The 26,231-nt window shown below is 31.5% G+C and overlaps 1 protein-coding gene across 1 annotated transcript; it reads right to left on the reverse strand.

Moving 5' to 3' along the window:
• Positions 1-25,983, reverse strand: LOC129216582 (zinc finger C2HC domain-containing protein 1A-like). The gene is made up of 9 exons (XM_054850800.1): positions 25,808-25,983; positions 24,462-24,538; positions 23,212-23,328; positions 22,995-23,124; positions 21,099-21,244; positions 3,546-3,751; positions 1,139-1,264; positions 947-1,036; positions 1-298 (listed from the first exon to the last, which is right to left on the reverse strand). The coding sequence occupies exons 1-9, from the start codon at positions 25,848-25,850 to the stop codon at positions 1-3; spliced, it is 1,233 nt and encodes a 410-aa protein (XP_054706775.1). The 5' UTR covers positions 25,851-25,983.
• Between the last annotated feature and the right edge of the window lie 248 nt (positions 25,984-26,231).

Raw genomic sequence — 26,231 nt, forward strand, 5'->3', positions numbered from 1 at the left:
CTATATAACTAATTGATTATCATTTGAGCCAAAAATAAATCTTCGAGCTCCACATTCACAACAATACTTGGCACTAACAATTGGATACTTAGTACCACAGTTGTAGCAAAAGCGAGGTAAACGACGTTCATAGCTTTCAGCTTGATCACCTGAAGGAAGAGAAGCATTACTACTGCTACTCGTACTGTAATAAATTTCTCCATCACTTGACCAAGAATCTTTTGCATCTTTAATCGGCACAGGAAAGCCATATTGCTTTAATGCATCAAGATTTAAATTTACATTTTCACTGCACCTACTGACAAACATACTGTTATAAGTACATGCAATTTGAACACAAGTACAATTACTACAGTTAAAAAAAGAAAAACTCTAATGTACTTTTTTGCTTGAAAGCATACAATAACAATGATTAAATGCAAGCAAATTTAACATCAGAGAGGGATGATGGCTGTCTACAAAACTAGTCAATCTAACTGAAATAAAATACTGTTGTTGCCTTTATGACTCCATTAAACGGCTGATTTATAAAACGCAATTCTCCATAAACCGTACACTTTTCAGAAGTAAACAGTAAGTAATATAGATAAAAACCTACATATTCTGTACGGCAAGCATGATAGATTTAAAGAGAAATTTAAAGTACATGTCTGAAAACACAATGTCTTAACTTGTTTATAACTTCAAGGGGGAACAAAATGTTCCCTAAATAAAAAATTAAAATACATATTTTTTGGGCAAAAATGTGAAATAATTTTTTCCCCTTTTAAACTAAAGGTTCCATAAAGTGGGTGTCGCAGGGAAAACATGAAGGGTGACAGGAAGTGCTCACAGTATAAATGTATATAATAGAGATAGACGAGGGTATTGGGAGAAATTTTTAATTCTTTGCAGCAAATAGAAAAAGTTAGGGAACCCTTGCCTTAAACCAAATGTAAATACAAACCTTAAAGTGGGAGGCTCTAAAAACTCATCAGAAGTATTTAATTTTTCAAGACGTAGCTTCAGAGCAGCCAACATATTTAAATTCTTATTCCTAAAACATAAAGTAAAAAAAGAGGACAATTGTTAAGACTAGAATTTTTGTTAGCAAGAACAAAATTTATTCACATAATAAGTTGTTGAACATTGTACATACCTCTCTTTATTGTAAATAGGAAACTTCTCTTTAAACTTGACTGACTTTTTTTCTTTTGATTCATATTCAACTGTTTGCTTGGTTGAAGGCACATTATCATCATGATTGGTATAGGGGAATAAAGTACTAAAAAAACAAATAAATAAAAGCATACATTTTTTCCCTAAACACAACAATAATAATTAAATATTCAGATTTTTTGACCCTTTAACTAACACATTTAAAATAAATATAAATTTCAAATCGAAACAAGCAATGCATAATAACATTTTTTTTATATTCAACACTTATTTTTATGTTTAAGGACTCTAATTTTATGTTAAGGACATGCGTTGTTTACGTGGATGCATGTGTTCACGAGGCCCAGGTTGAGAAACACTTACTAGTGATCTTGGTTAGAGATAAAGAAAACAATTAAATTAAAATAACTAATAGAAAGTAATTTACATCTAACAATACACACAGTAAAGAGTAGTATGAGAATGAACAATACAGAACAGGATGGACTAAAATGATCAGCTATATTAACTAAACTGATATTTTAATTTTTTCACAGGTGCCCACTAAAACATGAAGAGGGTACAGACTGCAGCATCGAAATTTTTCTGTTTTGGACCAGGGGGGGGGGGTTCGTTCTTGGAGGGAATTAATGGTATAGAGTGGGAGATGGGCCATTGCTCTTAAAGCCCCAGAGCTTTTAACCCTTAACCACACAAACACATAGTTGCATGACATTGTTACTGACTATTTCTCTGACAGATTTTCAAAAATGTCAATTTGTAACTGTATATATAGTGATATATATTTAACAGGAAAACACTTAACATAAACGATCCGTTAACCTGAATGATTAAAGTGGTCTAAAAAGTGTACCATATAGTACAAAGCTTTTGACACAAAAAATATTTCTGTCCCCTAAATTACTAATTTAAAAAAAATTCCCAATCATTTTGGGTTTTTAAAGTAAAAGTTAAAAATAAACCTTGTCCTAATTTGATAGCATTTAAAATTTTTATCAGTTATACTAATTAATGATGAAATGATACTGATTTTGCTTTGATAAGACTCAATTACATGTTATGGTCTTGATTGAACGCCAATTGCTTGAGGGCTTTTATACCTTCTAAGGGCAGAATAATAGTACTTTATGTCAACCTCATGAGTAAAGTCAATCAATAAATAACACATTTAGACTACGTGTATCTTCCCATAATGTAATAGAGAGAGCAATCAGCACTCAAGAAAAACATACTTTCACTTCAACTTTGTTGTCCATCTTGAATTGTGTTTTACTGTCCTCACTCCTTGTGTGCCAGTGGCGGCGACTTAGGGGGGGGGGGGGGGGGGGGGGGGGTCGCCCACACTTTTTTCATCATCAAAGATTGCCTGAACTTTCTTAAGATTTTAATTTGAATAAAATTCTGAGGAGATCACCCGAACATCATCAACAATAGATTAAAATTGCAATTTTCAGTCTTTGGTTTTGAAAAGTTTCCAAGGGAGAACCAGCAAACATGCTCATTCCTTCTTGTAACTTTAAAGATGGCCTAAATTTGTGTTATTTAGGTTCCAATTTTTTTCTAGGAAGAGAACCCATTTGCTTCACATTTTTTATATCAGTAAAAATATGTAAAAATGGGTTTTTAAGACCACAGTTATGGAACAAATTCAGGAGTAGACCTCCGAACTTTCTTTTTTTAGTCACCAAAGGAAGTCGAAAATTGAGTTTTCAAGGCTTAATCAGTTCCAAAGGAGAACCTCCGAACTCATTCTTTCCTCATTAAGTCATTCAAAGGTGTCCTGAAATAGCGGTTTTAAAATGATTCAAGTTCGCAAAATTTTCGGGAGAGAACCCCAGCATGACTTGCCCCCAGTTTGCTAAAAAATGTCCAAGATTTGCCTTTTTAAGACACCAGTTTTGGGATTTTTTTCGGAAAATTTCCTTATGTACATCACCAAAAATTGCCTAAACTTTTCTTTTAGTACTTCAGCTTCTAAAAATTTTTGGGGGAGAGCTTCCGACGCTTTCAGTTACCGAAAGATAGCTAAAAGTGAAATTTTTACTTTCAGCTTCCAAAAATTTTTTGCCCCCGCACGTATAATCTCTAATTGCCACCTCTGTTGTGTGCTGCTGTTCTTGTGTGCTGTGTGCTATTAATAAAAGATTCAAAAAACTATGTATGGGTCCTCACTGGATTAATTCAAACTTAAGACCCTACTTGTGTTCCAACAAAATGAATTATTTAAAATGTTCCAAAAAATTGCAAACTGTAACGATGGTTCACTATTTTAATTACTATTACAAAAATTCTACTGTATCAGAAGTATTTCAACATAAATTCAGTTCTTTATCTTTTACATGCAATTTCAAAAAAAGGAAAAAAAAACAGTAAAATAAACTTTATACCATTTTTCATTTCTCTTTTGTTGCATTTGGACTGTTATTTTCACTTTCTCAGCATTTCTTTTAGGTGTGTGCAATAACTGATGTGTTGGCAAAGGAGGGGAAGAATGAGTGCGTAGCTTGGAAGACTCTCGGACGGATTCTGCAGATTTCACGAGTCTTTGATTTCCATCACCTTGATTTCGTTTTACAGGGAGAGGAGCTCTATACTGAGATGGAATTTTATATATATATATATATATATATATATATATATATATATATATATATATATATATATATATACACACACACAGTATAACTTTGATTTAATGATACCCAATTTAGCAATTTCCTCAACGTAATGATACATTTTCACAGGTCAGGATTTATCTGCATTGATTGTATATGCTACTCAATTTAACAATAACTTTTTTCAGTCCCTTGGCCATCATTAAATCAAGGTTATACAGTATATATAAATATATATATATATATATATATATATATATATATGGGTCATTTTTCAAAAAGTGTAACTTTTTTGTCACGCGCCTTTTACAGAATAAACTTTAAGGAACAATTCATTTAACAATGTTTTTTAATTTTATCAAAAATATATACATTTAACCCTGCCAACAAATTTTTAATAATAATTTTATTTGAGTATATTTTGGTACACAACATGTGAAATTTCAGCTCTGTGGCATGTCACACACCTATAGTGTGGCTGTTTATGTTGCTTAATAACTTGTTTAGTTAAAAGTATATATTTATTTATTTATTATTCCTTTCACAAGTGACTCAAAAACTAATTGCTTAAGTATATTTAATTTTTTAATATTATATTTTAGTTTGTCTTTTTAGGATAAGTAGTCATATCACACAAGAAATGATCATCTCCGTTAACTAGACTTAAAATGCCCTTCCTCATTAACACGTTGCAGTAATGATAACATCAAATTTTATTTTCCATGATACAAGGGAACTCCCTTGTTTATTTTGAAGTGGTGAGAGTTTTTCTCATAGTTGAAGTTGTGAGATTTTCGTCGAAAAACAAGGAAATAGATTTTGCTGTAAAACTTAGTGTGGTATTCTAACTTCTCACCTCCATGAACACAAATTTCAGGGATGTAAATTAATGTAAAAAAAGAAGTGAACATGTTTTCATATGACTGACATGTGCAGATTGTAGCAACGGAGAAAAAACATATTTTCCTGAAAAATGTATCCTTTAAGCCTATATTAATGGAAAATTCCACACCTCCGTGAATCTCACCTTTGTGACAGACCATATCAATGTCATTATTTGTGAGGTGAAAATGAATGATGGAGGTTAAATACATCAATTTTAGGCATTCTACCACAATTATAAATTGCCAGTATATCTTCAAATTTACTAAAAACTATTTTTCAACAAACATTTGAAGCTACTAATAAAGCCATACTTTAGTTAAGACAGCATCCCAAAAATTATTAAAATAACTGCTTGTTTGCACAATTAACAAAATTACTACTTTGATATTAACTTGGCCTCGGTTTTTAAACATTAAAAGTTTTTTTCTTTTTTTAAATTTCCGTGAACAAGGCATTTTTCAATTTTTTTATTTTTATGAGTAAAATAATTGGAATTTAGCTGGGCCATTGTTTATGGTTACGTCTAGTAGGTAACACTTTCATGTAAGAATTTAAAAAAAAAAAAAAAGAAAACTAAAGGTCTCAAAATTGAAAAATATTTGTGTTCAAAAGTTACGTTTTCTGGAGAATGACCCATATATATGTATATATATATATATAGGTAGATAGATAGATAGATATAGATAAATAGAGATACATATATATATATACAGTGGCTCCTAAAAGTCTTCGTACACCTACGACTTTCAAAGAAATAGGCCCCAAATCATTGGTTAGAATTAATATTTCGGAATAGGTATTTAATTATAAGATCTATGATCAATTTTTAACAAAACTGCATGAAAAGTTTTCAAAAAATATTAAAACTTAATTTTTTAAAAATCAAAAACCGAAAAGTGCCGGAAATTTTATCTCACAAAAGTCTTTGTACACTTTATAAAATGTCTATATATTAATGAATAATCTAACTTTTGATTAAGTTATTAATTAGTAGAATATCATACAGTATTCATAACACCTTTTAAACATCTGGGAATAGATTTCATTCTTTTTCTTTCTTTTTTTAGCGTAATTTCTGAGTAAGTGTTCTACCACACTTCGAGTATTACTATTTCTAGCTCTATTTTCATTTTAAAGCGCTATTTTCGTAATCTAGCCTCCAGATATCTCTAAATATGCTACATTAAGTTACAATCTGGAGATTGAGGTGGTATTTTCTAAACTTTAGGACAATTTTCGAGGCACTAGACGCAAACGTTGAAAACCGTGTGCCTCTTATCGTTATCTTGATAAAAAACAAAGTTGTTTCCAATAACCAAATTTTTGGCTAAGAGTTCAAAACTGATTTTTAAAATATTTAAAGGGACAGCATGATTCACTATTCCATCAAAAAATTACAAACTACCAAGTCCTGATGCTGATATGCACCCTCACACTAAAACACCTTCACCGTCCTGATTAACTGATCCAACTAAATTTTTAAGATTAAGTTCCTAATTTTTTCTTCTACTTACAGTTATACAACAATTTAACCAGAAATGTTGAATTACTTTTTATCTAAGAGTAAAACATGATTCTAAACTGTTTTTAGCGTAGGACGAAAAGCGTAAGCTTTCTGTTTTTCGCTACGACCAAGAAAATTTCTGCGGGAAGAGGTCCTATTTAATCCAGCTAATCAAAGAACTCGGCGAACAATTTTAGGTGAAAATTAAATGTAAAATGTTTCATTTAACCCTGCAGAAACTTTTACAATACTCAAATGTGTATTTTTCATAAATTTTTTAACTTTAAATCTACAATCACGTTTTGTCAACTTTTCTGGTTGACCTTTTCTTACCTTGTTTTCGGTCCGATTTCTTTCTTTAAAGCATTTTATCAAGTACTTTACCATATAAACAAATAAACTAACTGATTTAGAGACATTTCAAACCAATTTACCACTACTGTGGGGAAAAAATTCAAATTTTAATGGCCTCTGCGGTTTTTTATGAATATCAGCCATTTTATAGTAACAAGCAATATATTATGGAATAAATAAACAAAAAGTTAAAGCCAAATGACTTATAAGGGTCAACACAATGCAAAAATACTAATAAAACGGCATGTGATAATTTTAATTATGAATTTATTCGAAAATATTTGAGTGTACGATGACTTTTGTGGCGTGTTATTTCTCTGTCTCTTTGTTTTCTGACCCATTTCAAAAAGAAGATCCGTGAATATTTTGAAAAAAAAACCAATAGGTTATATTTAGAATGACATAGGAATGATGTGAAAAAATATTGGACTTTATATTCGAATTCAGTTTTGAGTTATTTTGGTTTTACTAAAAAATTTCAAAGTGTACAAACACTTTTAGGAGCCACTGTATACATGCAAAAACATTTGCACATCAATAATAATACAAACATTAAAAAGAAAGATGAATACAGAAAGTGATGAAAACAAACTCATCAACCATGGAAGCTTCATCTAATATTCAAAAACCAGAAAATTAAATTTACAAACTAAGATAAGAATAAGACTTGAAAATATACCTTTGTGCCTGAAAAGTAATATTAAATATAACCACGTTTTATTACACAAAATGTGCAGAATACCGCTGTTTTGGGGACAGGTGTTTTGGGGTTTCAAGGAACTCCTTTTCAGTGCGAGTTTTAGGATGAAAAGTCATCCGAGAAAAGCAACAGGTGTTAAGAGTTTTAATAGCAAAAAATTGGAGATAAACAAAACAAGCAAAGCAAAATAAAACCGTAGAGCCAAAATTCATTAGATAATTCTAACCGAAAAAAAAATTAAGTAATACATTTCCAAAAAATTTAATAAAGAATAAATATCTCTAAATAGTATAAAATGAAGTCTCCAAAAAGCATCTGTTTGTTTGAATGCACAAAACTCGAGAACTACCCGGTCGATTGCACTAAATTTTCAGGTTATCTTTCTTTTAGCACTGGAAAGGTTTGCAGACCAGTTTGAAAAAAATCCGATAAATAGTTCTCTTTTTTATTCCAATTTAGGCCCAATTTTCACATAAATTCCCGAATATGGGGGTGAAAAATTACTTGCACATGTTAATATTATATATCGTTAGAAAGAGTAGAATTTTTCGCATTCCATGCAATTTGTTTCAATTTTGTTAGTGATTATTGCTCTTTCTAAGGGTCTGTGGAAAATCCACCCTAGAACGTACAAATTTAAAATGAAAACAGCACAGAAAAATTCATAAAAGTTAGATGTAAAATCTGTTTTTACTTTCTTATTTCCTTAAGCACTCACATAAAAAAATGATACAATTAACTGTCAAAATACCAGAAATTTTTATTACTTTTTCTTGACTTTCCAGTGCTAGGGAAATGATATTAATTATACTTACTCATTTTTATGTGAGGGGATTCTCCATACCTTGAGGCTACACTAAATATGCTTCACCCAAAACTTTCGTTTATTCTAACAAACGTGGTGAGAAAAGTAAACTAACTTCGCAGTTAACGGTTAAACTCACTGTGAAAAGAAAATTTTTATCAAAGACTTTTCTGGAGTTGTTTTCAAGATTTTCAGCGAACATTCTAATGACAATATGCAAATTGAATTGAACGTCAGTGAAGATTTATTTAAGTAGTGGATATCCGTTCATCGATTTCTCTTTCTCTTCCTCCACGCTGATGTATCCGGTACAGTTCCTGAAGTAGGCTGGCTGTCCAAGTTTCTGATGATCATCTGGCTGGAGATGGATTGACTGCCAGATCCATTTGCTGAATGTGTACGCTAGGCCGGCCGGCCTTCTGTGTTCTGTTCCTGAATTGTGTCACAAATTACCTATGTCAAGATAGTTCAAGGCTTCAGGACTATTTATCAAGATGGATTTTTTATGGAGCACCAGTGGTATAAATATTTTTCAATTATGTTAAAATTCCTGCAATATTTTTTAGTTTTATTGCTGTATTTAGGATTTTATATGAATTTTACTTAGAAAATTTAAAATGTTTGTTAACATGTTGTACTATTTATTGAACTAATAATGTTTATGATTGATTTAAATATGCTTCCTAATTTGACTCAGCCAAGACACATTTGAGAGTTCCACTAAAACTTTTAATAGTTTCTCCTAACTTAATTACGCAGGAGCTATTTGCATTTTTAGCTGGAATTTTTTTTGGCTTAGTTGAAATTTAGGTACTACTTTTTTCATTAAAAACATCAATAAAAAGAGAAGGAATTGACCCAGTTTCTGACATCATTGGGTAGAACAACATTTTTTTACACCAGATCTAACTCGACCTTTTGTTGAAAAACGAAGCTTCTATCTCATCTAGGAAAAAAGGTACAGTCCTTTTTAATTGAAATTCCAAACTCTGCTCTGAATTCAAGTTATTGCGCTTTATTCATGTTGCCGTGGTTACGTCTTTTAGCTTCGTTTGTTTCTTCTTAATTTTTCAAAGCTATTTTATTTTATAGTGATCTACGGCCCAGGTATTTCCATTACAATAAGAAAAATAAAAAAATAATGCCTTTTAGTTCAGAGAATTGGGGGTTTCCTTCAGTCAAAAGTGCTACTTTACTCACTGAAATTGGTAGAATAAGCCAAAAAAATAACATGTTTTCAGAAAATCCTTTTATTTTCTCAACATTTAATTTTTTAAATTATTTTTTTAAAAATGTCTGATTTTTTAACAAAAATGTTTCATTGCCTGACGTCACAAGTGATGAAAGCCCTCTTGAATTGGTGTACGTGGCTGTCTTTTCTGGCAAGAGATGGTCTTTTAATGAAATCTTCACTGCAAGCAAATTATTAGCGGGACAAGAATTGTTAGTGGAATAAAATATTCATTTAGCGAAGTTTGGCGGTTTCCTGAAACTTTATTCTGGTAACCCTATCTGTTTGCTCACTTGTGACCTCAGCAGGGAAATGAACGTGACGAATGATACTTTTTTTGAACCAAGATTTTGGACTTCTTAGTGCAAAATGATATTATCTGAAATTGTGCAAAAATTCACTCTCTTTATTAATGACCAGGGGTTCTCCGCTCCCTGCTGTTCACCAACCCCCGAAGATTGTTTGCAATATTATTTGGTTACTGAAAGTTTAAACCACCTCTTAAAAAGAAACATCAAAATATGCCTAAGTCAGGTACAGAAAGAACAAGAGCGTGGCATGAGGAAAAAAAAACATGCAATTGATGTGACAGGTTAGAATGTAAAAAATATAAAGGAAGAAGTTTTACTTCTATCACAAAATTGTTGCAATTTTCTCATGTAAAACTACTTTTGTTGCTGTTTATGTGTCCATTGTTAATAACCACTAAAAGAAAGATTGAGTGTCAATGCGTCGAGATACTAGAATTATTTATTTATTCACATATAAAAACAACACAATAAAGATTTTCAGCACAAAGAGAGGAAATACCACCCAGAGTAGCACCGAAGGAAATTGAACCAAAGACCTCTGATGTTGCTACCACAGAGCCACGAATGCCCTAAAGCTGTACTGAATAATGCATAATAAGCAAAATAGTTTAAAAAATTATTCGAATAAAATTAATTAAAAAAAAATTCTTTTGTAAAAGTTGTCATTTTCTTAACACTGCCCTAGTACAATAGATCTGTGGTCTCGGTGCTCCCGTTGGTTTCAAGCGTCCCCCTTTTCACTTCATAACACCGCCCTTCTTTGAAATTAGAGGCACAGTGAAAATGTTTTAAATAAAAGTCGTGATTCTTTTCGGTAGAAATATATGCGTGGTTTCAGCTGATCGGTATTCAACGGGTGCACATTTTAATGATAATATTTTTTGTTAGGAAAAACTATTTAAAGTTTTTAGTGCACCTCACAAATATGTCTTGATTGAATCAAATTAGGAAGCATAATTAAGTAAATCATTAACATTTATTAGTTCAATAAATAGTACAACATGTTAATAAGCATTTTAAATTTTCTATGTAAAATTCCTACAAAATCCCATATCCAGGAATAAAACCAAAAAATATTGCAAGAACTCTAACATAATTGAAAAACTTTTATAGCATTGATGCTTCATAAAACTCCATCTTGATAAATAGTCCTGATACTGGTAATTTGTGGCACAAATCAGGAACGGAACACAGAAAGTCGGCCGGTCTAGCGTACACATTCAGCAAATGGATCTGGCTGTCAATCCATCTCCAGCCAGATGATCATCAGAAACCTAGGCAGCCAGCCCACTTCAGGAACTATAGGGGAAACATCAGCGTGGAGGAAGAGAGAGAGATCGATGAACGGATGTCCACTGCTTAAATAAATCTTCACTGACGTTCAATTCAATTTGCATATTGTCATTAGAATGTTCGATGAAAATCTTGAAAACAACTCCAGAAAAGTTATTAGCAACAGTTAAATTCGTTGAAACAGTTTCTTTGACGAAAATTTTCTTTTCACAGTGAGTTTAACCGTTGACTGCGAAGTTAGTTTACTTTTCTAACCACATTTGTTAGAATAAATGAAAGTTTTGGGTTCAGCATTTTTTTAGTGTAGCGTCAAGGTATGGAGAACCCCCTCACATAAGAATAAGTAAGTATAATTAATATCCTTTTCCTAGCACCAGAAAGTCAAGAAAAATTAATAAAAATTTCTGATATTTTGACATTTTTTTTCTTACGGTTATGCCTTTGTTGTCACTGCAACATGTATTTTAATTAATTTTAATTAAAATCTTTTTCTGTGGGAGAAGCACTGATTAGCATTTTTATCTTATAGCACTGAGTATTTCAATAAAAATGTTTATTCTTTGGGTTGGGAGTTTTTAACTTCATTCTGATTCAGTATTCAAGATTGTTTATTATGGTCACTAGGATGGATCGAAAAAAAACAAAATTTCAAATCTTGATTTGGAATACCCGCCAAAAGCTGTGCACGTGTAAGTACAATACACATATAAAATATTATCAAGTTTGAACACCTCCTTGAGGGTCCTACCAAGGCTTGAATTTCTTCAAAAATAGGAAAAATTTGAATTTTCCAAAAAATTTATAAAAATACTAATGTGCAAAATTTTTGTTCTACTACCATTAAAATGCCCCCTTTTAACACTCTTTTCATGTATCTTCAAAATTATTTACATTCTTTGCAATATTAAGTTTGCTCATAAGCCGCAAAATTAACGTAAAACTGACTTTTTCAAAGCTTTTTTGCGCATTGCAATATTTTTTCTTTAATTATAATTATCAAAATGTTAATGGATACCATTTAGTGTAATAAATGTGCAAACATTAATATACTAGCATGCAGTGGCATATGCTCCGATAAGCTGATAACACTGATCAGCAAAGCTTTGTTTCAATTCCAGAAGAAAACTGTGCAACATCAATAGTCCGTCTAACAGAGCTATCAACATCTTTTGGTGTTGATGTAACTTCAAAAGTGGATCAAATGAGTTCTTTCCTGCCAACTCTATCAAGAGTATACCAGTGCGGCATTTCTGACAGATGAGCTGCAGCAATTACTTCAGCAACATTACAGGATATTGTGTCAAATAATGATTGCTCCAAAGTCGTTGATAGAAATAAGCTTTGAAGGCGGAGACAGAAAATACGTGCCTCTTTTCAAAACCTGCTAACTAGAAGTGAAGGGGGTTTGAAAAGTATATTTTTTATGACTGAAAAGACAAAACTCTGACGAAAGAAATGGCTGGAGACAGACACCATAGAAGAACTATAAGCAAGGAACATATATCATGATTGAGGAACCCAATTTTGTTTATTTGGATCACGTGAGGCCAACTTCTGAAACGGGGAAACATGTCGCAACAGCAATGTGTGATTTTTGCATTGAAAATGGTTTAAGCTTTAAGGAACTTTTAGTTGTTGGCTGTGAGCTGTGATGCCACGAATACCAGAAGAAAAAACGTGCAATTGCGGCCATAAAAAATAAAATTGGACATCCTTTCCAATTGTTAATATGCCAACTGCATGCAAATGAGCTGCCTTTGTTCGCACTCCTTGTCAAATTATTGGTCCTAGAGAATTTTTGTGACCAATAGGCAAATTGCAGGAAAGGTGCGAAAATTTATCACTTGCCCAGTTTGAAGCATTTACATGTGTCTTGCCAGAAATAGACTATGATGATCTCAATACGGACCAGGAATACATGTAAGAAATGCCTTAGACAGGTTCTAATGGCAATGTTCCTTAAATTTGAGTTGCCTTAATCCAGGAAAACTGTCACTCTCAAGATGCGTTACAGCAACAAATTGAATGTTAAGGATTTACCTTTCAGATGACAGCCTTTCGCTAAATTTGAACATTCTGATTGAATATATAGTGAAAGTTTACGCTCTAGTTTGGTTCCAAAAAAGAAAGCCTCATCTTTTTTGAATGGAGCGAAGTATGTATTCAAAAGGATTACAGCATCTCGTTATCTAAGTGACAATCTGGAAAAAAAATACTGAGAAAAATACGTAGCTAGCATGTCTAATGAAATTCTTCAACAATTGATTGAAAGTATCTACGATGATCTAGAGTTCGTTCAGTTCCCTTGCTCAGGCAGTGGAACGCTGTGTTAAGAGGACTCATCAGACAGAAAATTTCTAGCTTTCGGAAGAGAGAGAGAGAAAGCTGTAGCGTTTTACTTCCCCCTCTACGTGGAGCGGCTGACAGGTTTCGGGGGACGTCTTCCCCTCTATGCTGTCACCGCTCAAAATTTATTGGCAGGGTAAGAGGGTCTGTGTATAGTATTGGATGACCACATACAATTTTTGCGTTGACTCTTTTAGCGCATTTTAGTTTCGACCGAAATCTTCTACACAATCGGTGTTTTGTGCCTAACTTTCTTTTCCTTATGCACTGAAACTCGAAATTTTGTTAATTTTATATTTGTTATTTGTTTTCTAAATTTGATTTATTAAAATGCTTTCACATGCTACTTTTTATGCTCAAGAAGGATATGCAGTAGGATCATTAACATTTTGTTTTCCTTCGAAATGCAGCATTATCAATCTGCAAATTAAAAGCATTTGCAGAATTGATAAAACAGATTATGGATCACGTTGCGATTCGAATTTGCCACTCTTGTTCATCAAATATTACTGCATCATTACCGCCAGCACAAGGCAAATGGGCGCGAAATTTCTGCAGTCTGGCTAAACTCACCAAAATGAAACAATTATTCAAAATTTGAGGAATGTGCCAAAACAAGGCCCCCACCCCCCTCCCAATTTTAAAGAAACGACTTGGACTTGAAATGATATTTTCGAATAAAAGCAAAAGTGTTACTTTTGAAAACAGTTATATTCCAGTATTATTTTAATCTTTTGCAATCTATATTCTGTAGCATTTGATCTATTTCAGCCTCTGCTTCACATTTTAAAAGTCGATTATGAAAATTACGTTTAAGAACTTCATTGGCCGCTGCGACACCATCATTAACTTTCTAACCAGAAGTCAGTAAATTTAATAATCAATTAAATTTATCCTGATTTAATTAAACACACTGGTATGATAAATTATAAATTCATTTGTAGAAACGTGAATCGAAATAAAAGTAACGGAAAAAGAATGATTTTGAAAAGTTTTCCGCATTAATTTCCATATTTGTCAAGCTGTATGGGAATGACAGAATCCTTAACCCCCCCCCCCCCTCCCCACGCCACTTATCGATACGAATTATCAGGGAACGTATTTTTCGGACTTGAAACATACTGTTTTAATTCATAGGGTAAATTTTAGAATTAGTAAAGCGTTCGAAAAAGAAAATCAAATTTGTTTCTGAAGTTTTTTAATCAAAGATTGCAGTCTTGAATCATTACTTACCTTTTTTTTTTCAATGTCCTTTTTTTCTCTTTTCGAATTTGTGCGTAGTAGTTGATTTATGTATGTTTTTAAAAGCAAGAGTTTTGAATAAATTTCAGGTTTTCTTTTCAGATTTTTTGTTTACGCTAAATGTTTCACGAAAAGAATACTAATGAATCGGAACAGTGTAAAAGTTATACCATAAGAACAGTGGCACCCAACCTGCGGCTCGAGGGGCACATACGATCTGTGAAGTTGATACGTGTGGTCCGTGGTCTTCTTTAAACTCAACAAATCGAAAAGCACGTTTAATGAGAACGTCAAAAATTGAGCTAAATATTCAGAATTGGTTTCTGATAAACTGATGCAATTAAAAAAAGATGCATCAAGTTATGATGACATCAATTATTGGTTTTTAGTGTTCATTCTTTTTTCCTCGTTTTCACATGTTATTTAAAAAAATGTTGAACATTTTCAAATTTTAGTTATGTTCTGAACCGCGAGAACCATTTTAATATGAGGTGCGGTCTCAAATAGAAAAAGGTTTGGCACCACTGCCATAAGAGATTAAAAAATCATCAAAAATATTTTTTATTACAGTATGAAGTATGAGTTTAGTAATTTTATTTCTGGAAACACTTCGGAAAACATACGCAAAAAAATGTACCCTGTGGCCCAAGCTCGCTTATTATAACTCCAGTTTATTACGTTTTATCTGCAATCTTAGAAGTTTGGATTTTGAAAGATTGGAAAGTTTTGTGTATTTGCCATGAAATGAAATTACATACCTTTAATAGCATCCGTTTTATTTCTACCTACATTCGTAGCATAAAATGGAAAAACGCAGAATTTCGAGGCTGTTAAGCTACCTCTCTCTAAATGTTAAAATTATGAGCTCAAACTTCACAATAATTATTTTTTACATAAGTGAAACCAAATGGGAGAGTAAAATCAATAAAATAATAAAAAGGCCTATTTTGGACCACGCTAATTTACCATGCTGTTTCGTATAAGCTGAAAACGGACAGGATACAGAAAAATCTTTTGGAGGAGGCACGGAAAATTGAGTCCCCCCCCCCCCGCCTATTCGATGTTTAACAACAGAGTTTTAATGACTTTATTTTTAAATGGTTTTGCGGTCAATGAATCTACTTCTAAATATAGGAATATTATGCACTAATATATTTTGAATGTGGATGGGAAACATCTTCAACGTCTCAAGCCAATTAAATACTAAACCCAATTTAATGTCACCGAGATGCTATACAATGAGCGGTTTTAATTAGGAACATTGATGGCAATGTTATTAAATAAACCCATCCCTCATTTGAGATTTTATAAATTAATTTATATTTTAACTACAAAATATTACTTGAGTAAGAAAATCATAACTTCATAAAACATAAGTTTTTTTCAAGAATTCAGAAACTATTTCTGCGTGAATTTCAAAGCAGTTGCTGATTTGTTTTTAAAGTCATGACACAGTTGAGATAACATATTGATACTACATACCGTTTCCATTAATAATCATGATTTTTCCAAGAAACTACCATCATGTGATTTCTAGAATTTTGCATTTTTTATGAGCTGAAAAAGAAATCTATTATTTGGCAAATAGCTGCCTGGATCAAAATGACTTTTTTAGGTGAACCTACACATTTTTTTACAAATGTTAATTATTGATTCCATAAAAGAAGAATTAGTAGACGAATGGAGATAATACGTTCCCTAGAATTCGAAACCAAATGTATTCTGCCACTCTGTGCCTCTGACTCCAGTATTACTTCTTTAGCAAACAAGAATGCTTTTATTCGAAATATGCTGTGCGTGTTTTGTGTTAATAACCTATATAAAAAATGCAAAAAACAATTCAATTAAAAATAATTAATAAGATAGTTAAATTAATCTATCCCTTTTGGGGGGGGGGGCGCTGCCTCACCCCTAAAATCCGCTACTGATCATAAACTTATGATTTGCTTTCTGACCCGCCATAACTCTTCTAGGTAAGCACATACATATGTATTTTTTTTATGTTAATTACTAATTCAGTGAAAAAAGAAGTAATAGACAAATCGCGATAATATATACCCTTGGGTTTAAAGCCATTGAGTTACATATCTTTTTTCGCACTGTCCTTAAATTCCGATAATACTCGAAAAGCAAACAAAAGTGATAAGGGTAAGTTCAAATTTTCTTCTAGGTATATTCAAATATTCTTTCTTTTTTATATGATGTAATAATTAAAAAAATATATATATAGTTACATTGTGACAAAATTAATTAAAAATTATTTAATGGGTGAGTTCAATTTATTTTATCCCGTCGACAGAAGCATGTAAACTCTCAATCTTTCCCCCCCCCAAAGATTTTCAACTGCATGTAAATCGTGGTTAAAATACTTTTAAAGCTTAAATTTTGTGTTTATATACATAATTTTACAAAAAAACGCAATTACTTATTAAAAAATAAGCAAAATTAAAATTATTTAAGAGCGTCATTTTTGCCAGGTTTTTTCCTCGCAATTCTCAAGCGAAGGAAAAAAATGCTTTCCAGACAGCTATTTTGGACAGTCGATCTGTGGACAGCAGGTGGAGAAGAAACACGCCCACAAGTGGGGTGCTGACCGCTTCCCCGAAAAGGCAATAAATCACTTGCGTAGAGGCGAATCTCGTACCTTCCTAAAGGGGGATGGAAATTTTTAGTTTGTGAATTGGAATAGGCTCACCATTTATTTGATTACTGTTGTTCAATTAAAGCTATCGAAAATATTTTAACATCTTTAGAAAGCTGAGATTATACGCTATGCTTCTATTTTTTTTAAAAATCCGAATACTCCTCCTGGTTCGTCAAAAATTCACCTTTTCTCAAAGTTCAACGTTAAGTTTGTATAAAAAATTTTTGAATTATTTTAATGAAAAACCACAAAAATAGAAGCACTCTATAGTCGTCACAGATTAAGTCAAAAAAAGAAAAGCTTGAAAATCTCAATTTCCCAATGAGCTATCGTAAGAATGAGAAAACATTCTGCCCCGTAGGTTAACATAGGGATGCGAAAACCGGGAATCTGTCTGATGCGGCCTCTTAAGATGGTGACGGAAGTTTCTTTGTCTGTTTTTGGTCAATAGGCAAGACATGGCTTCATACTAACTCGAAGCATCATGTGATCATTTGAACCGGAAAAAAAAAAAGATTTCAAAGTGGTTTCATGAATGGATGTGACGAACTGACTATGTTTTGTGACTCTAATAGGAATTTCTGAAATTCCCTATTTTGTGAAATATAGTTGCTTATATATTGGAGCTACTGTGTGAGCGTAAATATACATTATTTTTACATAATGCTCTTCACTTTGTTTTTTTAATTAACTGATAAATTACACCGATAATTTACTCCTAATGTAAAATGAATGATACATTTTAACTTAATACATATGGCTGGACAGATGGGAAGGCCGAGCTGTTAAGCTTTAAAAAAAGGCAGTTTTTAGTTAATTTCGCGTGTGCGAATTTAGTGCGACAAAGAATGTAAATAATTTTGAAGATACATGAAAAGAGTATTGTAAACAAGCATTTTAATGGAATTTGAACAAAAGTTTTAAACTTTAGTGTTTTCATAAAAATTTTAGAAAATTGACCTTTTTTCCTATTTTTTTGGAGAAATTCAAGCCTTGGTAGGACCCTCAAGGGGTTGTTCAAATTTGATAATATTTTACATGTGTATTGTACTTACACTTGCACAGATTTTGGCAGGTATTCCAAATTAAGATTCAAAATTTTGTTTTTTTCGATCCATCCTAATGGTCACATGGCCCTATGTCTTCCGTTTGTCCAAATCTACTCTCTTTGCAATTGGCAGATAATGAGTAACGTGATCCTTCGCTGTGTGGTCCAATGAAATTCATTTGCTCAAATTAAATATTATCTTTTTTTTTTTTTGCGTGTACAAATATTATGTTTATTTTTATTGATTATTTTTGTTTTGTTTATTAATATTTTTAGACGGTAAATCTAAGTTTAATATTATTTTTATTTCTTTGCTTTTCCCTTTGGCAGTTTCTTTTGCATTGGAGAGAGTTTCAAGTTATTATCATATTATTTAACTTTTTACGCTTTTCTATGATGATTTTGAATGATTCTAAGCTTATTTAAATTAGATGCTATTTTCTTATAAAGAGGGAGTTTTGACCGACAGTTGTCATTATTATATCAAGATATTTTTTTTATCACTTTATCAAATATTCTTGAAGCTTAGACAAAATTATGTGTGCACATTTTAATAAACAAGACAATGGAATCTTTCTCTTCATTTCGGAGTGAGAAGAGAAATTTACATTTGCTCTGGGAGCTTTTTATTTAACTTTATAGCACGAGCAGAGCCATGTGAGTATAGCTAGTAGTCCAATAAATGAAACCACTTTTGAAAAAATCAGCAATAAATTTACTGTTAAGAAAAAATATGTGATGAAACAATTGTAACATTCAGAGAAAGGCATAAAGAAACAGAATGATGGAAAAAAAATTAAAATTAGGTGATCACAAAACAAAACATGTTCTGATGATTAAAATATAAAAATAAAGAAATATAAAGACAAATAACAGATTAGGAAATGCGTCATTCACATCAAAATTAGAGTTCAAAAATCAGTTATAGAAATTGAAGTCAGACATTCCTAAAACAAAGAACCGATGAATTTGGGCATTTTTGGATAATTTTATAAGAGTTGAAATTGAAGGAGTGATTTGAAACCCGACGAGGTTAAGCAATGCTAGACTATTTTGGCTGTAGTTTTTTCACATAATGATGTTCTTTCACGTGAAATTTTAAAGAACGTTGGGTCACTTGAATGTTGCAAGACCACAGTTGCAATTAATTTTATAAATTCTCCAACAATTAAGAGGGTGAGTAGAATCTTTAAGCGAAGAGAACAAAATTTTATTCACAGGAGAAAACACTTAGAATTAGAATTGTTTAAGAATTTGAGTGACCTGAAAATTAATAACAGGAAAGAATGGCAAAACAACAGAATTCTTTGTGTTAAAAGTTTTACTAAGAATATTCTTCTGAGATTGTTTGGAAAGTTTTTCATCAATGAAATCAATTAAGGTGGGCAGACAGTCCCTACAACAGTTGCAGTTCTTAGAATGCATTGGACTGTACATTTTCTTATCTTTATTTTTTATCATTCAGCTTACATGTTTTGTTTTGTTACCAACTAATTTCAATTATTTTTCTTTCTTTCTGCCTGTCTCTAAATGTTACAATTACTTCATCACATAATTTTTCTGGACAGTAAATTTATTGCTAATTTATTCATAAGCAGTTTCATTTATATGACTATATTTATTGCTTATTGGATTTTTTGGAACTTTATAACTTAAAATTTTTTCTTGTTAGAATTATGTAATTAATTTTGGTTTTATGCTTTCATTTTGTTTTGTTTTGTTAAACTCCAATTTTTTACTATTTAAACTGTCTTCTGTTCCATCATATTACTTTTCTCAGACAATTTTTCATCCTAAAGCTCACACTTCATTGCATTAAAAAAAGGGGTTCCTTGAAACCCTGAAACACATGTCAGTAATCTTCAATTTTTGTGTAATAAAACATTGTCATAGCTTCTTTTAGTAAGAGAAAGAACATTTATGTCCCAAATACCAAAAATGGTCATTCTGATAGCGATGTTATAGGGAAGCACATGAATTTTTAAAGCAACGGCGAACTTTGGTAATAGTAATGCATCATTAGGCTGTTTTTGTACAACTATTTCAACATCTTAAGTAGTAAGGTTATTGTGCACAGAATCGAACAAATAAAACTGGTATTTCCGTCCATACATTTTCTCCATTTATGTCACCAAATACAGTTGTTAAATAGTAGCAATGACATAGTATTGCATTAGGCAGAAGCAGAAAATGCCAAACTGCAAGTTATAAACTAAACCTAAAAGCTAAAAGCAGGGGTTTTGTCTCCATTACTAGAAGTCAAAAAGTCAAACTCTAAAATTACTATTGGTTGCAATTCAAAGAGGCACTAAAAAGAAATCCAGTGGCTGTGCATACTAAATTAAAATACAATTTCAATAAATATCATTTGCAATACACACATTCATCTTTCTTAAATTAATACATAAAAATACATGGTGTAGTTACAAAATTTAATACACAAAATTACAGAACAATAATGAAGTTGCAAAACAAGCTAAATTAAGCAATAAATTATATTTACATATTAATAACATCACAAAGTACATCATTCAGTGTCACAATCTAAGCCCTTAAATTTTTCCATAGTCAACACATGCCAGAAATCTAAGTATATAACACCATCACCTTACATATGAGGTAGTGAGAAACAAAGGGATGCAAGTGGCAAAATTAAAAATTTGGAGATAACTAACACAAATGGTAGGTGAACCTCTCCTCTGTCCTGGGGCAAGAGATAGTACTAGTAGCCCTGGTAGGTGCTGCTGTACAGCACGATTCAGAAAAAAATTTCAATGAAAGCCTACTAAGGATCTGATCTTTAAACGTGCTTTGCTTGAAACTTAAAATAGTTCACTTGCATCCCTTTACTTCTCACTGTCTCATATGATCCAATTGTAAGCACAAAATTCAATCAAGTTCAAATTTTAGTCTAATCAAAACATGATAAATAATAACAGGTTTTAAAAAATTATATACTTACTTTAGTTCTAGCCCTAAGTCTTTCTAAAGCTTCAAAACTTGGAGGAGTTTTTGGTAACCTAGTTTGCTGCTCCTGACACCAAGTAATATGACGATCAGCAGCTTTATCATTGAAGAAACGTTTACATGATGGGCACTGTTGATATCCTAAGAGATATTTTTAAATTAATAACAAACTAATTTCAAAAATAATATTTAATGCACATAACTATTGTCAAAGTTAACAATTTTTTCTGATAAAATACTTTGTCAAAGAAATACAACAGTCTCTTAAATAAGAAAGGCATATATCAATTTTTTTTTTATATTTACACTCAAACCTGTTTTTCTGCAGTCTTTTTTTTTTTTTGTGCACATTTGTACGGTATATTAAAATTTCAATCAGATTTGGATTCAATTGACAAAATTATTTTTAAAATGAGTGCGAGGTAGTATCTTCAAGTGACGACACACAACCCCAATGGGAAGTCACTGTGACTTCCGAAAAATTTCCTTATTCGGGAAATTTTGTCCGACTACTCAGCAAAAATTATCATCACTTGGTTTATTTTGACTTTGTTTAAAGATTATTTTTTAAATTTTTGGGTTATTTCCTATGTGAGACTTTTTTTATGTGGTCCCTATCCACTGCATAAATAAAAATATTTTTTTACTGTGCTGCGAAAACAACCATTTAAAGCGAATCGTGAAGTTTCGAACAATTGTTTTGTGCGATTTTTTTATGCCATCTCTAGTCACTGCATAAAAACAGGGTTTGGGTGTATGTTATTTCTATCTAAGCTTGGCTTAAAATATAATTTTCATATGATAGATTTAGATAAATAGAAATAAATAACAGAAATGTCAGTTACTAGGATCAAAGAAATGTTAAAATAAAGCTGATAACCTGATGAAATTAGCCATTAATATAATTTATTTTTTAAATCATACATTCATTGAAAAAAGTAAGATTATTGATCACTCTTGGGAATTTTGTTTTGACTTTGACATAGTAACATTACACAGAAACAAATCACAGAAACAAAGCATAGTTGACTAGTGTTTGAAAACTTGGCATTCATACTTTTAGGAAAAACAAAAAGTGCAAAATAATACACAAGAGATACAATATAATGTGCACAGGACATATAATATGCTTTATACATTTAGGAGGCTCCTAAACTGTGAAGTTTGGTACAAGTAAGTTTGGTGCCTGGGGAAGGGGTGCTCTTTGAAGTGTTTTTTTGAATATAACTTTGTTACACATAGTTTTATCAAGTTCTTTTTATCTTTGAGATAGAGCGGAATTTTAATATTTTCCTAAATTTAATGAGTTCTTTACTGAAACTGAAACTCTATTTTTAATGGGAAGGGGAGCACAATTTTTATTTTGTTCTAATCGTAAAGTGTATTTTAATCTGAGTCTTAATAACAGGTGCTTTAAATATTGGCAAACCAAATAAGATTGCAAAAGCAATCTTGGAGGGTCGGTGAGCGGCAGACAAAGCCCCTAGTATTTCACAAAAAAGTTTTACTTACACATTCTGTTAATGTCTTCACTATAGAACGATTACACACCACTTTATGCTAGTTACATAAAAAAAACTTCACAAGAACCTTATAATTGCTATATTTGCACTAGTTGGGTTAAACTTGCAAAAATCAAAGTGATTAGTCAATATTTTGATTACACGTCGTTTCATGTAAGTTCATTGAAAACAAGATGTAGAAACGATGCTTGATTGTACATTGTTTTTATGTATATTCCTGAAATGGATCTATAATTATTCATAAGAGTTCAGCATTTTACTGCCTTGACAAATGTGAGCATAAATTAATCATTAGCAAATAACAGAATTCACAAAATTATTTTCACCTAAAAAATTGTCTTTAACTAATAATATCGAAGGAAAATTACCTGGTGTCCTTTTTCCAGGTGATGTTCCCTTATTTAAAGTATTTGTTTTATCTGCTTTAAATATCTGCAGGTCATTCTCACGTTCTTCTTTATGTTTTGTTTTACCTTTTTCTTTTTCCTCTTTACCACCCTTTAAAAGAAATGCTTACACATATATAAATCTCATTAACTGATGAAAATGAATTTGAAAAATACAGGAACTTAAAAATGTACAAACTTTTTTCCCATTTATCAGAGGAATCCCATTCGTTTCCTTGGCTCTTTGCAAAAATGAATTAAATACAGTTCTGTTATTCAACTTCTTCAACTTTTCACATGCTTTCTCATGCCTTTCCTATTCAAAATATAAATATGTCAATCCAATAAATTTTTAAAAAATAAAAGTGTACAAAAATTCAACCCTAAACTGTCTCAGACCTGTATATACTAAGCGGTACCTGCACGATTGTGATCAACAATGCATTAGCAAGGGCGCCCATATGCAAAATTTTCAGGGGGGCTCAAAAAATTTTCCCCATGGTTTAGCAAAATATTTTCCCCATAGAATCTGATTTCAGTACTGATTAGACACATTAAAAGTTGTCATTTTTAATAACTTGTTCATTAGTTGCTGAAAAAGAAATTTTTATGCATTTTTGCAAAGAAAAAAGCACTAAAAGCAAGGAATTCTTCATTTCAAATGGGGGAGGGGGGTTTAGTCCCCCCTTGCCCCCCCATATGGGGGCCCTTGTGCATTAGTAAACATTTTAATGTAAAATTAGACAAAGAGGAGCAAACATGGCAATGACATAAACGTTACTTGTCTTTTTTTATCAAAGTAAAATGTAAACAAGTGGCCAAGCCAAATACTTACTTTTAGTGGAAAAGTAGCTGCAAAAGAGGCAGGGAAAAGCAAAGTGCCAAAATTTAGAAAAGAAGAAATGAAAATGCACACATTTTATTAATAAATCTAAACATGGAAAAAAAAAATAGCTTCACCTTTATAAAGTTTTAAATATAAGCAGATTTTATTTAATCCAAAAATGAATGATCAATATTAGTTTTTAGTTTATTAGGTAAGAAAAGTACAATCAGGGGCGGGGATCTACTGCGAGCAAGCTTGGGCCCTTGTCCAGGGCAGTAACTTCACCCTTTTTCTATGTTTTTTCATTTAAATTTGAAACAAATGCTTGAAGAAAGATGGGCGAGGATGGCAGTTTCAAGATTTGCCCTGGCTTGGAAAAACTGAAGATCCAACACTGAGTATGGTTCAATACAAATCTTTTAAAGTATATACAAATACTTATTTTGAAACAAAACATTTTAACATAAATTGAAAAGAGTATTTTTAAAAAGTTCAATTACTGCAAGCTCTTTTTTTTAAATATTTTAAAAACAAAAGCACAAGTTACATATATTTTTTTTTTTTTAATATGGTTATGCATTTATATTGGTGCACAAATTGAGAATTAAAGTGATTTCTCTTACCAAGGATAAAGGGTTAAATGTTCGATTGCATATTTTACAAGGCTTCAAAATTATTTTTTCATTCTCCAGCACAGCATCTATAAAAACGTGAATTTGAATTGGTTTTATATTTTGATCAATTGAAAAAAAATAAACTATCCATAATAAGTGATTTTGATCACAATTGAGTGATTCCAGTCCAACAAAATACGAAGGAGAATTTTTGATTCAACAAGAGTAAAAGTTTGTTGATTTAAATCAAGTGAGTTTTTTAAAGAAATCATTGATTTAAATCATCAGGATTTTTTTAAACAAAGTATTTAATTGTTCAAGTAAGTTGTTCTCAATATCAAATAATTTGTATTTATAATCTCAGCTTCAATTTGAATAGCTGCACGGGTCTTTCTCGGTATATCTTATGTTAGCGTATGATAGATTTCAATATTGTGTGATGGAAGTTATTATTTTTTCAGAATCAAACAAAATTTCCGTTATTCTTGAAAAATGAAATAAAGAACACTTAATACACAAATATGGTTTTGAAACGTATAATTGTTCAATGGAGGATTTTTTGAAAATTATAAGTATATCGTACGATCATGCTGTTGTTGTTGTCTTATCTACAGAAGTGCAATAATTTCTAAATATTTCCAAAAATTTAGAGAACGGATTTCGCGAGTTCTAGTGTCTGAAAGCAGGTAAAATGGATATTCTATATACTGCCATTATCTGGTGGCGAGCCAAGACTGAAAAGCGCAGCTAAGATAGCTTGACAGTTGAAAAAGGGTTTAGGTGTTAATTGACACAGGGTAGGATCTGGTTTTGTCTTGAGAAATCTTCATGCCCTTGAAATGACCACTGCAGAGTGGTCCCTCGGTCAGCTGTGATTGGGAATAAAAGGTTTCTTGAAAGGTTGCTCTAATAGGAATGCAGCCACTATCAATTGTTAAAAAATAGTTACTCCCGTTAAATTAGCCAAATTAAATGTGTTTTTCAGAGTGTCATATTATAAATAAGACACGATAAAAACGTAAAATCTTTGAAGTCAGTTTACAAAAATCAAAATAATACAATTTAAATTCAAAAAATTGATTTAAAATATTAATACTGACTTTTTTGATTTAAATAAATCCAAAAGCGCAAATACTGACAAGGGTACATTAACGTACCTCCTTTTATTTCAGGAGCTCCTTTTATTTTTATTTTCATTTCGGAGCTGCGGAAAAAGGAAAAAAAAAACTTGTTGAGCTCCTTTGTCAAGGGAACAAAGGACATTGCAGCTTCATTAAAAGTTCATTCTTTTGCACTGCAAAAGATAAATTATAAATCACAAAGAAATTGAAAATTAATAATAAATAAGTACATACTTGTACACTGAGAGTTATTAAGTTCACTTTCGAATTGCGACATTGATTGCTAGTGAGACAATAATGAAGCTACATGGTTTTATGCACGTTTTAACAAACAATTATTCATCAAAAAATAACAATTCGAATTTACAACAACACAATTTTCGTGAAGTCCCGATTTCGATTTGTAAACAAAACCGACAAAACAATCGAAGCTAAGTCTAAAAAAGTTGTAGTCTTTTTTCGTTTACAAGAAATTTTACTTAATGTCTATTCAGCCGTTTTTCCTGTACAGGAATTGGCAGTTTGGCGTGGTTTTCCCACCCACATTCGTTTCATTTTCATAGCAACAAAAATTTGTCGCCAAGAAAATTTTCTGGCGTTACAAACGGCTGATTAGCAATGTCCTGATTTTTTTTTTTCTAATAAAATTTGCAAGCAT

Source organism: Uloborus diversus, chromosome 1, assembly GCF_026930045.1.
Source record: "Uloborus diversus isolate 005 chromosome 1, Udiv.v.3.1, whole genome shotgun sequence".
In the NCBI taxonomy this organism is placed as follows: domain Eukaryota; kingdom Metazoa; phylum Arthropoda; class Arachnida; order Araneae; family Uloboridae; genus Uloborus; species Uloborus diversus.